This window comes from Dermochelys coriacea, chromosome 1, assembly GCF_009764565.3.
Source record: "Dermochelys coriacea isolate rDerCor1 chromosome 1, rDerCor1.pri.v4, whole genome shotgun sequence".
Lineage (NCBI taxonomy): Eukaryota > Metazoa > Chordata > Testudines > Dermochelyidae > Dermochelys > Dermochelys coriacea.
This window is the reverse complement of record NC_050068.2, coordinates 53,579,880-53,593,137: the sequence shown is the minus strand read 5'-3', so window position 1 is coordinate 53,593,137 and position 13,258 is coordinate 53,579,880. Positions and strand designations below refer to the sequence as shown.

Sequence of the window (13,258 nt, the reverse complement as noted above, 5' to 3'; positions counted from 1 at the left end):
AGGTAACTAGTTATATTCTTAAGTACTGAGAAACTACTGTGCCCATAATATCCTGAAATCAGCTTTACACAGGGCATGCACTGTACTGTGTGGTAAGGATACGTTTTTTCATATCGGCCTCTATGAGGCATAAGAACGGCCACATTGGATCAGACCAAAGAAGTATCCTGTCTTCTGACAGTGGCCAAAGCCAGGTGCTTCAGAGGAAATGAACAGAACAGATAATCAAGTGATACATCCCCTGTTGTCCAGTCCCAGCATCTGGCAATCAGAGCCTAGAGACACCCAGAGCATAAGGTTGCATCCCTGCCCATCCTGGCTAATAGCCATTTAAGGACCTATCCTCCGTTAACTTATCTAATTCTTTTTGAACCATTATAGTCTCAGCCTTCACAACATCCTCTGGCAAAGAGTTCCACAGGTTGACTGTGCATTGTGTGAAGAAATACTTCCTTTTGTTTGATTTAAACCTGCTGTCTATTAATTTCATTTGGTGAACTCCTAGCTCTTGTGTTATGAGAAGGAGTAAATAACATTCCCTTATTTACTTTCTTCACACTAGTCATGATTTTATAGACCTCAATTATATCCCCCCCTTAGTCATCTCTTTTCCAAACTGAAAAGTCCCAATCTTATCAATCTCTCCTCATACAGCAACTGTTCCATATCCCTAATCATTTTTGTTACCTTTTTCTGAACCTTTTCTAATTCCAATATATCTTTTTTGAGATGGGGCGACCACATCTTCATGCAGTATTCAAGATGTGAACATACCATGGATTTAGATAGATATGATATTTTCTGTCTTATTATCTATCCCTTTCTTAATGATTCCCAACATTCTGTTAGCTTTTTTTTTAACTGCCGCTGCACACTGAGTGGATGTTTTCAGAGAACTATCCACAATGACTCCAAGATCTCTTTCTTGAGTGGTAATAGCTAATTTAGACCCCATCATTTTTTGTGTGTGTGTGTGTGTGTGTGTGTGTGTGTGTGTGTGTGTGTGTGTGTGTGTGTGTGTGTGTGTGTGTGTGTGTGTGTGTGTGTGTGTGTGTGTGTGTGTGTGTGTGTGTGTGTGTGTGTGTGTGTGTGTGTGTGTGTGTGTGTAGAGTGTAGAGTGTAGAGTTGGGATTATGTTTTCCAATGTGCATTACTTTGCATTTATCAACTCTGAATTTCATCTCCCATTGGGTTGCCCAATCACCCAGTTTTGTGAGATCCCTTTGTAGTCTGCTTGCGACTTACCTATCTTGAGTATTTTTGTATCTTCTGCAGATTTTGCCACCTCACTGTTTACCCCTTTTTCAGATCATTTATGAATATATTGAATAGTACTGTTCCCAGTACAGGCCCCTAGGGGACAACACTATTGACTTCTCTCCATTCTGAAAACTGACCATGTATTCCTACCCTTTGTTTCTGATCTTTTAACCAGTTACTAGTCCATGAGAGGACCTTCCCTCTTATCCCATGACTTTGCTTAAGAGCCTTTGGTGAGGGACCTTGTCAAAGGCTTTTTGAAAATCTAAGTACACTATATCCACTGGATCTCCCTTGTCCACATGCTTGTTAACTCCCTCAAAGAATTCTAGTAGACACAATGATCTAACTGCAGGCCAGATCACAGCCTGACAGGAAAAAGCATTCTACTGGAAATTAGAGAAACTCCACAATATTCCTTTCACAGAATTTCCAGCAGAACAATCCTCCTGAGTGAGAAAAAGCTTTCGACCCACGCAAGCCCCTAAAACTCACTGAGTTCAGAGCAGAGTCCGTTAAAGGGCTGGGACTGTTACCTGTAATATGCTACCTCGGACTCCTTTCTACTGCTACGGAGATTGCACAAAAGAAGCTGTTGCCTCAGGCTGCATTAGCTTTTGTGTACATTCTCTAGGAGAGAATGCGATATTTGTCCCCACCCCCTTCCCAGCCCTACACCTCTCCTGCCACAGATCTCTAGCCCATTACCAAAGTTCTGCTCCTTTCAAAGCTATACATCAGAGCCATGGGTCACTCTGGCCAGAAACAAAGCATCTAATTGTGCTGGTCTCCTGATACAAAATATGAACATTACTCTGACATCAGATTTGTCAATGGATTGTATTCATATTTTGTAACAAGAACTAGACTCTTTTGGATTATGAGAAGGCAGCAGCCTTTGCTTAACTAGAAAGAGTAAGGTACGCGGATAACAAACATCACTGATTTCCATTCGGTGTGACCTCCCAGATCACACCCTCCAGAAACCGTGAAATCTGTCAGAGTGGAAAGGTGAGTTCCCAACACTCAGCTAATTTTACAATGATTGTATGTTCTTGAAGTTTAAAATAGCAATACTGACTTTTAATTAGGGGGATAGTGATTTTAAAAAAAATCACTATCCCCTAATTTTGCTTTCAAAACTTCTGAAGGCCATTATCATGCATTTGTATCAAGTGAGGGAGAGAGGAAGTCCAGTAAACCCGGCTCTTACATCATGATTGAAGGGCCATATTATATGCCATTTCTGTCCCTCACTGGTAATACCATCTTGATAAATTAAGTCTTACCATCATCTTTGTCAGGCACAATGGTAACCTGAGTCCCTGGGAATTCTGAACCAATTCTTCCACCCATAGGCATGCTCAGCAGAACATCAAATGTCTCAGCTTCTTCATACAGGGAATCGTCTATGATGACAATACGGCACATTTTCTCTCGTTCATCTTTGTCGAAGAGGAGAATGCTGTTATGGTCCTCGGGCCTGGATATATAGTCCGAGTAGGACAGCACAGACGTTGGGACAGTACCAGTTGCTGTTCCTGTGAGACAGAAGTAAACAGGCACCTGTAATATTTTAAAGAATCCCTTACTAAGGTTGAATTGTATTCTCTTTAGCTTTCCATTTTTATTCCTATTTATTTTTAGACTGATAAGATGCATCCATTGCAAAGTATTTAAATGCATGTACAAAGAAACACTGGAGTTGCCAGATTGGATCAGGCCAATGGTAGATCTAGTATTCTTTCTCCAAGAGATGCCAGGATCAGCTGAGTCTGAGAAAGGTGTTAAGAAATAGTGAAATAAGCAGTTAGGAGATCGCCTGTCCCACGGAAAGTTTCCTTCTAATTCTCCCAATAGTCAAAGGCAGACTGAAGCCTTGAAGCATGAGGGTTGCTATCTCTTACAGAATTTGTTTGTTTTTTAGTATTTACCATAATACTACATTGGTATTATTACAATGTACAAAATAATCAATTCTTAATAGCAGAACAAGTTGACTAATGACAAATCAATGAGCTCCTCCCTCAAATGAGGTTTTTTCGAACTGGGATATGTTCTGTGTGAAAAGATGGTCTTAAAACTGTCCTAATGGCAACTAATGCAAACTCTATTTGTTTTAATGCACACAATGAACAATAGTTTTCATTTCTCTTTTTTTTTTCTTTTTGCTGGCAAGACTGAAGAAGCTCATGATACAGAACTGATAAAAATATAACAATTTCTCTCATCTGAAAAATGTTACAAAGTCACTGCTGAGATACCCCTGCATTAATCCTCTCCAGTTATCCTTTTAGAACCAAATTCTGGCACTCTTTGTTTTCATTCCCAAACAAGTGTGCACTAACTATATCTCTTTGGAATTTCCAGATAGGAAACTGCTGTAATATCCACATACCAATGTTGTGAAAAAGATTACAATTGAATTCAACATTTGGCCACCTAACCTTGCATGGAATAACCAGTACAACTGTTGAGAAACTATTCCACAAATGTATTTACAAAATATTACACATTTCTGCCAATAAATAAGGCATTTCACAAAAGAGAGAGATTTTAATCAGCGCAATTTAACATGTCACTTTAACGTGTCAATCACTGGGAGTTGTGCACAGTTCAAGGGCACAACATAGCCCAGAAACTTTTGGTTAAGAAGCAAATGGTTTTCAAGGTGTTATGGTTTTTCACAAATATTGTTTTAAAAGTCAGCAGATTGTATTGTACTTGAAAGAGGTGAACTTGGTAAATGTACATATATTTAACAATAGTAAGGGAAGAAGGCATACTTAGGTAACCAGTATTGTTTCAGTGTATGCCCTGCTTTCAGGATTTCATTACAAGCTGCAGATACACCTAATTTAATTCTCCAGCTTGACAACTATGCATCCAAGCTCGTCTACAAAAAGCATTAATCTTTCCTGCTACCCAGATTTCTTTTGATAAGTGAGTATGTCAAAACACTACTCCATTTCTGTGCCTTTAATTTGGTGACCTCCAACCTTTCAGCTATGCTGAGCTATATGTAATTATTCTTGGGTTTGCAAGAGCCAGGCAGTTGAGTGGGTGAGAGGAGTTTTAAGCTTCTGCGCTATAATTGTACGGAAAAAGCATTTTATAATGTGCTCAGCTACAGGCTTTAACATCAAATACCTCAACATAGTGTAAAGAAAGTACATCGTGAGGTGAAAAATGTGGTCGAAAAGCTAACCACATCAGGTTTTACAAGTAAAAAATTAACCAAGTAACTTTCATCAAAGGTCTCACCAGTTTCAGAATTAGAACTGATTGAAAGCTGGAATTTCTGTCCCTAGGGAACATTCTTTCAATGTTTATTTTCATTCCAATTCAGGACAAAATGTTGAAAATTGAAAGTTTTCATAAAATTAAAAGTTTTAAAAAATTGATTCAGAAATGCTGAACCATTTTGTTTTGACAATTTTGAACAAAACAAAACATTCTGACATTTCTAAACCAAGATGTTTCATTACAGCTCAGTTCAGCATTGACTTGTATTAAAATGAGCTGCCTGGTGCCTCATTCTCCTGTTCCTCCCTATGGGATGAGCTGCATGGTTGAACTACATCTCTCACAATGCATCACGGTGGTTCACCTAGAGGAGAGACCACAGTACATCACAGAGGGGAAATGTAGACTGGCCAAGGAGCCCAGCCCAGAGGGCAGAACAGATGCATAAGTCATCCGAACAACATATCCCACAATGCACTGCAGCAGCTCACCTTTTCAAACAGAGCCACAATGAAACATTTTGATTCAGTTCCACTAACCTAAGTATTTTGATCAGGGCAATCTGACCTAAAATGAAATATTTCATTTTAATTTTCCCAACAGAAAACTGAAAACTTTTGGTGCAGAAACCACATTTTCTGTTGAAAATCATTTTGATGGAAAAACAGAGGACAGCTCTAGTCAGGGGAAAAAAAAAAAACGAAACATCTATATACAAAGGCCCCAATTACACATCATAGATTCATAGATACTAAGGTCAGAAGGGACCATTCTGATCATCTAGTCCGACCTCCTGAACAGCGCAGGCCACAGAATCTCACCCACCCACTCCTATGAAAAACCTCACCTATGTCTGAGCTATTGAAGTCCTTAAATCATGGTTCAAAGACTTCAAGGAGCAGAGAAGCCTCCCTCAAGTCACCCATGCCCCATGCTACAGAGGAAGGCGAAAAACCTCCAGGGCCTCTCCAATCTGCCCTGGAGGAAAATTCCTTCCCGACCCCAAATATGGCGATCAGCTAAACCCTGAGCACATGGGCAAGATTCACCAGCCAGATACTACAGAAAATTCTTTCCTGGGTAACTCAGATCCCATCCATCTAATATCCCATCTCAGGGGATTAGTCCTATTTACCCTGAATATTTAAAGAACAATTACTTACCAAAATCCCATTATCCCATCATACCATCTCCTCCATAAACTTATCAAGTAGAATCTGAAAACCAGATAGATCTTTTGCCCCCAGTGCTTCCCTTGGAAGGCTATTCCAAAACTTCACTCCTCTGATGGTTAGAAACCTTTGTCTAATTTCAAGTCTCAACTTCCTGGTGGCCAGTTTATACCCATTTGTTCTTGTGTCCACATTGGTGCTGAGCTGAAATAATTCCTCTCCCACTCCTGTATTTATCCTTCTGATATATTTATAGAGGGCAATCATATCTCCCCTCAACCTTCTTTTAGTTAGGCTAAACAAGCCAAGCTCCTTAAGTCTCCTTTCATAAGACAAGTTTTCCATTCCTCGGATCATCCTAGTAGCCCTTCTCTGTACCTGCTCCAGTTTGAATTCATCCTTTTTAAACATGGGAGACCAGAACTGCACACAGTATTCTAGGTGAGGTCTCACCAGTGCCTTGTATAACGGTACTAAAACCTCCTTTTATCCCTACTGGAAATGCCTCTCCTGATGCATCCCAAAACCGCATTAGCTTTTTTCACAGCCATATCACATTGGCAGCTCATAGTCATCCTATGACCAACCTATACTCCAAGGTCCTTCTCCTCTTCTGTTACTTCTAATTGAGGCATCCCCAACTTTTAACTAATATTCTTGTTATTAATCCTTAAATGCATAACCTTACACTTCTCACTATTAAATTTCATCCTATTACTATTACTCCAGTTTACAAGGTCATCCAGATCCGCCTGTATAATATCCCGATCCTTCTCTGAACTGGCAATACCTCCCAGCTTTGTATCATCTGCAAACTTTATTAGCACACTCCCATTTTTTGTGCCAAGGTCAGTAATAAAAAGATTAAATAAGATTGGTCCCAAAACTGATCCCTGAGGAACTCCACTGGTAACCTTCCTCCAACCTGACAGTTCGCCTTTCAGTAGGACCCGTTGCAGTCTCCCCTTTAACCAATTCCTTATCCACCTTTTGATGTTCATATTGATCCTCATCTTCTCCAATGTAACTAATAATTGCCATGTGGCACCGTATCAAATGCCTTACTGAAATCGAGGTAAATTAGATCCACTGCATTTCCTTTATCTAAAAAATCTGTTACCTTTTCAAAAAAGGAGATTAGGTTGGTTTGGTATGATCTACCTTTTGTAAAACCATGTTGTATTTTGTCCCATTTACCATTGACTTCAATGTCCTTAACTAATTTCTCCTTCAAAATTTTTTCCAGGACCTTGCATACTACAGATGTCAAACTAACTGGCCTGTAGTTATCCGGATCACTTTTTTCCCCTTTCTTAAAAACAGGAACTATATTAGCAATTCTCCAATCATTCGGTACTAATCCTGAGTTTACAGATTCATTAAAAATTCTTGCTAATGGGCTTGCAATTTCAGGTGCCAATTCCTTTAATATTCTTGGATGAAGATTATCTGGGCCCCCCGATTTAGTCCCATTAAGCTGTTTCAGTTTTGCTTCTACCTCAGATATGGTAATATCTACCTCCATATCTTCATTCCCATTTGTCATGCTACCATTATCCCTAAGATCCTCTTTAGCCTTATTAAAGACTGAGGCAAAGCATTTGTTTAGATATTGGGCCATGCCTAGATTATCCTTAACCTCCACTCCATCCTCAGTGTTTAGCGGCCCCACTTCTTCTTTCTTAGTTTTCTTCTTATTTATATGACTATAGAACCTTTTACTATTGGTTTTAATTCCCTTCGCAAGTTCCAACTCTACTCGACTTTTAGCCTGTCTCACTACATGTTCTGACCTCAATTCGGTAGCTTTCCTTGCTGATCCCTCCCATCTTCCACTCCCTGTATGCTTTCTGCTTCTTCTTAATCACCTCTCTAAGATGCTTGCTCACCCAGCTTGGTCTACAACTCCTGCCTATGAATTTTTTCCCCTTTCTTGGGATACAGGCTTCCGATAGCTTCTGCAGCTTTGATTTAAAGTAATCCCAGGCCTCCTCTACCTTTAGATCCATAAGTTCTTCAGTCCAATCCACTTCCATAACTAATTTCCTTAATTTTTGAAAGTCAGCCCTTTTGAAATCAAAAACTCTACTTGCAGATTTATTTTTGTTAATCCTTCCATTTAGTTTGAACTGAATTAGCTCATGATCACTTGAGCCAAGATTGTCCCCTACAACCATTTCTTCTATGAGGTCCTCGCTACTCACCAAAATTAAATCTAAAATGGCATCCCCTCTAGTCGGTTCAGCAACTACTTGATGAAGGAATCCATCAGCTATCGCATCTAGGAAAATCTGAGCCCTATTATTATTACTAGCACTGGTCCTCCAGTCTATATCTGGGAAGTTAAAGTCTCCCATGATCACGCAGTTTCCATTAGTAGTTTCCATCCTGTATGTGCTCATTATTTTGCAGATGCAAACAATTCTGGGCTCTACATTGGACCTGCAATTATTTGCTGCTGTAAAATAGATAATTTAACTGTCTACTTACCCGAGTTTCAAACATTATGTTATTTAGGTATCAAAGTGAACCTATGATCCCCGAAAATAATTTACAGATGCCAAAAGGGAGGCTACTGTTTACAAATCTAATTTAGAAGGGGAGAAGAACAGCTAGCCAAAATAAGCATGCAAAAGGCTTAACAGATAGGTGGTAAGCAGAAACAATAATAATAATAATAAGTACTATTTTTATTTCTATAGAGGTTTCCATCCAATTGTTTCTTTACAAACATCAATAAAGACACCTTCCTGGAGCTCAGCTTTGTAGCACAGCCTCTCCAGACCTCAGGCCTCTTTGAAGCAGAACCATAGTGGTTCTGCTGCTTTATTGGCATTCTGTGGTGTTTCCATAAATACTAGAATTTCTCACTAAAAAGAAGAGGAAACCTGTAATACTCAAGAAAAAAAGCCAAAATATATTTCTCTCTGTCATAAAAGCTATGCACTTAGCTATGCTAAGCACAGCTGTATCTTGAAAGCTCTATCATCTCAGACAACATTTTTTAAAAGCTTGTACTGTTTAATGAATTCAAATGGAAAGACTACATCTACTATCATACTACCTGTAGAGAATCTTTTATCTGGAGGATCTCAAAAAACATAATTGACATCCTTCCAGACATTAGGTACTGTACACAAGACCCTGTGAAATAGGCAAGGAATACTGATCAATGAACTGCAACTACTTCTAGAATGGAACACAGCATCTATTTAACAATACACAGCAACAGTTTAAGAAATAAAGTGAAGAGGAATAGCTCTACCAATTGACATAGAAACTATACAAGCAGAAAGTAATTACCAGTGCTGGGAATTATTTGTATATTCTGCAGACAGAAATAATAATTATTTTAGCTTTGGTTATTATTTTCACTTAATCTAGATTCTGTTACCTTGCTGTGTATAGCAGATCACCATCAATTCCTGGCTGACATCTCCACTTCTTCTGACAGGAATGAACAGTTCCCCAATGTCTTCTTCAATTGTGTATGTGGATTGAGGAATAAAAACAGTTGATTCTGCAGAAATCACACATATTTATTTGTGTTACTTTATATTCTCAAAAAGTCACAGGAGAAATAGCCAGAAGTTCCCCCCCCTCATAAATTCAATGCAACAAAATACTCATTTCTCAATGGTATAGTGAAATGTTAAGTGAAATTTTGCAGCCAAAATGAAAGCCAGAACCAAGGCCAGATGCTCTAAGGAAGGAGTTCTCAAACTTCATTGCACCGTGACCCCCTTCTGACAACAAAAATTACTACACGATCCCAGGAGGGGGGAATGAAGTCTGAGGCCACCCGAGCGCTGCCACCCAGGTAGGGGTGGGGGAGGGGAGGGGCAAAGCCCAAACCCAAAAGCCTCAGCTTCAGTCCTGGGTCGTGGGGCTCAGGATTCGGCTTCAGCCCCTGGCCCCAGCAATTCTAATGCCAGCCTGGCGACCCCATTAGAATGGGGTCCCGACCCATGGTTTGAGAACCACTGTTAAGCACTTACTGATTAGTAGTTCCACTTCCTGGGATTTAATCACTGTAATGGGACAAATCACGTGATTTACCATTACACCCGTCAGTAAGGGTTTGAAGGACTGGTCCTCCAATGTGCATCCAGAATTCTATCCAAGTTCTTTTAGTATTTCTAGACTATTATTATTACTACTTGTTAGCCAGGAAAGGTTCAACACTGAGGATCCCACAATCATTTCAGTATCCTCCTCACTGACAGAAGTTTGTTAAGACCATTCTTGCTCATTTTGCACACGCAAAACATCTGTTGGAGTCCTTTGGCATCTGGGGTGCTTAAGATGAAGCATTGGGTCCTTTGTGACTTTCACATTGACACTACACTATATGAAGTAGTATTCTCCTTAGTACAGGAACCATCTTTTTGTTCTCTGTACAGTGATTAGCATGTGGTGCTATAATACAAAGAAAATAATAATTTCATTTTATAAGTAGTTATAAATATACAAGCCGAAGAGTGATCCCTAATTTTGTTCTTTGTTTGATTTTTCTGAAACAGTGTAACCAAAACATAGACTTCAAAAGAAAACTGGCCATTAGTGTGAACTCTCAGAAAATCCTGTAAAACATGTAGGATTTGGGTATGTCCATTATCTCTTTAGGCTTATATATATAAAAAAATAAGACTTCTCTTTCATGTTCTCTGGAATTCCTTTTTCTTATCTAAATAAGTGCTGCAGGCATATTTTTTTCTTGTAACCAGTCTTGCTCTTTTGGCTGGGAATGTATCTTCTGTTAATTAAAGCTAGCTATTTCCTTTTGGGTGCCAGAAGGGAAGATGGAAAAAATTCACCACTAGCTTTGAAAGTTATTTTAGCATTCTCTACTTCTGCAGAATTCTTAAAAACATCAGGCGTAAGAATGTCAGGTCCTATTTTTCAGACAAAGCAAATAAAACACTGCACAATCTGAAAACAAAAACTTCTAGTTATTCTATATTTCTATAAAGGCCATTGGCTTTTATGGTGCCTTTGGATTTCAGATTCTATTTTCTTATGTCCATCAGAAACTTAAGAGAAATAGATAGTTGTGGATACAGAGTATCCATCCACCCTTACAATTTCAGCAAAGATTATCTGTAATTTATCAAGGTTACTTTAATATAGACGGTGAAACAAACAAACAAACAAACAAACCTCCATATTTTAAATGCTGTAATGATTCTATACAACTTAGATGACTATGCAAAGCCAATTATTTGGTTATTTCAGAATTTTTGTAAGCAATTTCCTGAAAGTGTAATGTGATTTCTTTGAAGGGATGTCCCACTATGCATTTCTGCAATTGGAAAATGCTGCTGGCATGAGAGAAGGTTAAAAGACTGCTATGAAAAGGCTGTAATTCTGGTTTGATAAGATCTGTTGACTTTCATTATTTCAGAAAGACAAAAAACACCACAGGAAAAATATCAACCTTTTAGTTTTAAAGTAAGACCAGCTTAATCTTTAAAGAACTCATTTCTCTTTTTCTGTGGAAATAAATTAATGCAGAAAAATTATATCCTATGGAAAAAATGTTAAAGATGCAATACGTTTTGTGCATCCTGTCTTTGCATGACTATGTAACTATTCTGTTTAAAATCTCACACAACAAAGTAACAAATCTTACACATGGAGGTAGCAAATATCTTTGGGAAAATCGCCTAAACCTATCCGTGTTATGATAGCTGCCTCAGGCTCATGGCTGACTGAGTTTATATTCTCTAGAATTAGCATATGAAAATTCTTCTTTATTCAAAACCTTCCTGTTGTAACACAACAGTACTTCCCACTTATTAAGGTCTGGCTCAGCTTTCAGCAAGGTCTCATTATTTAGTGCCTAATTCTGAACCACTTCAGTAAATGGGAGTTTTAACACTGACTCCAGTCATCACCTGCACACATGATCCACCAACATTTTGAAAGATGAATTGAGAGACCAACCCTTTCCCCCCGCACCCTCCAGTTGCCAAACCAGTCGCAGGTTCCCCCTCTTACCATATGAAATCTTGAGTGTTGGCACTGATTAAGGACCACACACAACCCTACTAGAGTGCCCACTGGTGATTATAGGAACTGCATGCTTAGTCATTTCCATGTCCTCAACATACTGTATTCAATTTTGAACTTGATCTACAAACAGTGCTGCCCTCTGTAACTAAATAGGGATGCAAGATAACCCCCAGGTTTGATATATTTTTAATCTGAAACTAGCAAATGAAAAAGATTTGCTGGACACATTTTTTCTTGCCCAGCCACCTTCAAGTGTTAATTCGAAAAGAACCATATAAAACAGGCTGTTCCAGACTTTGCTTCTCTCAAGATTCCTTACTGACATCTTTCTGTGACCATGACCACTTGTTTCAAGTGTCTGGATGCAGTTCAAAAGCAAAACCTCCAAATGTTAGTAGGGCCGCTACTCTAGCACATGCTTTTGTTATCGCTTCTCTCCTCACCTACATTCAGCTATCATTTTCTCTATTGTTGACACCTCAGCTGTCAAATGTATCCCTGAAAATAAACCAGTTGTACATTCACCTCAATGCTATTTCTCTCCCATAAATCCCTGCTCAGGCAGCAGCAACCTGTGCAGAATTTCTGAAGTTGGGAGGGAAGAGGAACTGGAGCAGATTTTTATATTATTTTGGGAGGCTCAAGTGTCACTGAAGGGGTTTGACCATCCCTTACTCCATGTGTGATTGGGTGTGGAGGGGGAACAGGGAAAATAGTATGGTTTTGCTGAGGAGCATCAGCCAGGAAGGCTTATCTTGGTCCATGCGCCCCAGTCAATCTCCCCTACTGCCATTCAGCTCTAGAGAGGTATTTCTCACTCCGATAGGAACACCAGCCCTGAAGTCAGAAGGCAAATGTTGTTTCAGAGAAACAGGGTTGCAGGCACATCATGTTGAAGCCTCTGTGCTGAAGGCACAGCTTGAGCTAGCATTTGGCTCAAAAATGACTAATTGCTTATTATGATGATGAAGAAGCTACAGTAGCACCCAAAGAGCTTACAATGTAAACTGAAACCAGATATACCTAACATAGCACTTTACATATTTAAAGGGATTTGCAAACATTAACTAAACTCTGAGCAACTTGTATTAGCTGAAAATATTATTAGAGGAAATAGGAGATGTATTCTGAGCTAATCAGAATGATTTGGTAGAGTCACGCATGCAGCTAATGAAATCATGAGTGATTTACTTAATTCTGGGAAAACGAAAGTGGTTTCTGAATTTAGAACTACCTTTGGAGGACACTGTTGGTGTGTAAATTATTTCATTGTTTAGTATAAGGTAAATATACATGAGATAAAATCAACATCATCAGGTTACACTTTTTAAGTACATTGAACAACAAAGCAGAGCTTTTTCTCTACTTCTCTAAGCTGATTTCCTTTGTGCACTCCACTAATTATACCTTTGAAGAAGGTTTAAGGTTTTTTTGCCTGACCTTATAAGGCAGGCAGATGTCTATTAGCACATGAGCACTTCTGAGACCATGGATTTTGATTGGAAAGGGTACCCTAAAAGGTTTAGGAAGACTATGAGCCTTAAAAGCAGCTCTATTCAGTCCAC

At 39.0% G+C, this 13,258-nt stretch overlaps 1 protein-coding gene across 1 annotated transcript in view; it reads right to left on the bottom strand.

Moving 5' to 3' along the window:
- FREM2 (FRAS1 related extracellular matrix 2) overlaps positions 1–13,258 on the bottom strand; it is a 212,164-nt gene that overhangs the window by 89,076 nt on the left and 109,830 nt on the right. Inside the window, exons 5-6 of the mRNA XM_038386548.2 lie at positions 9,073–9,198; positions 2,550–2,801 (exon numbers count right to left, since the gene is read on the bottom strand). Coding sequence (XP_038242476.1) covers positions 2,550–2,801; positions 9,073–9,198 — 378 coding nt within the window. The remainder of the gene's footprint in view (positions 1–2,549; positions 2,802–9,072; positions 9,199–13,258) is intronic.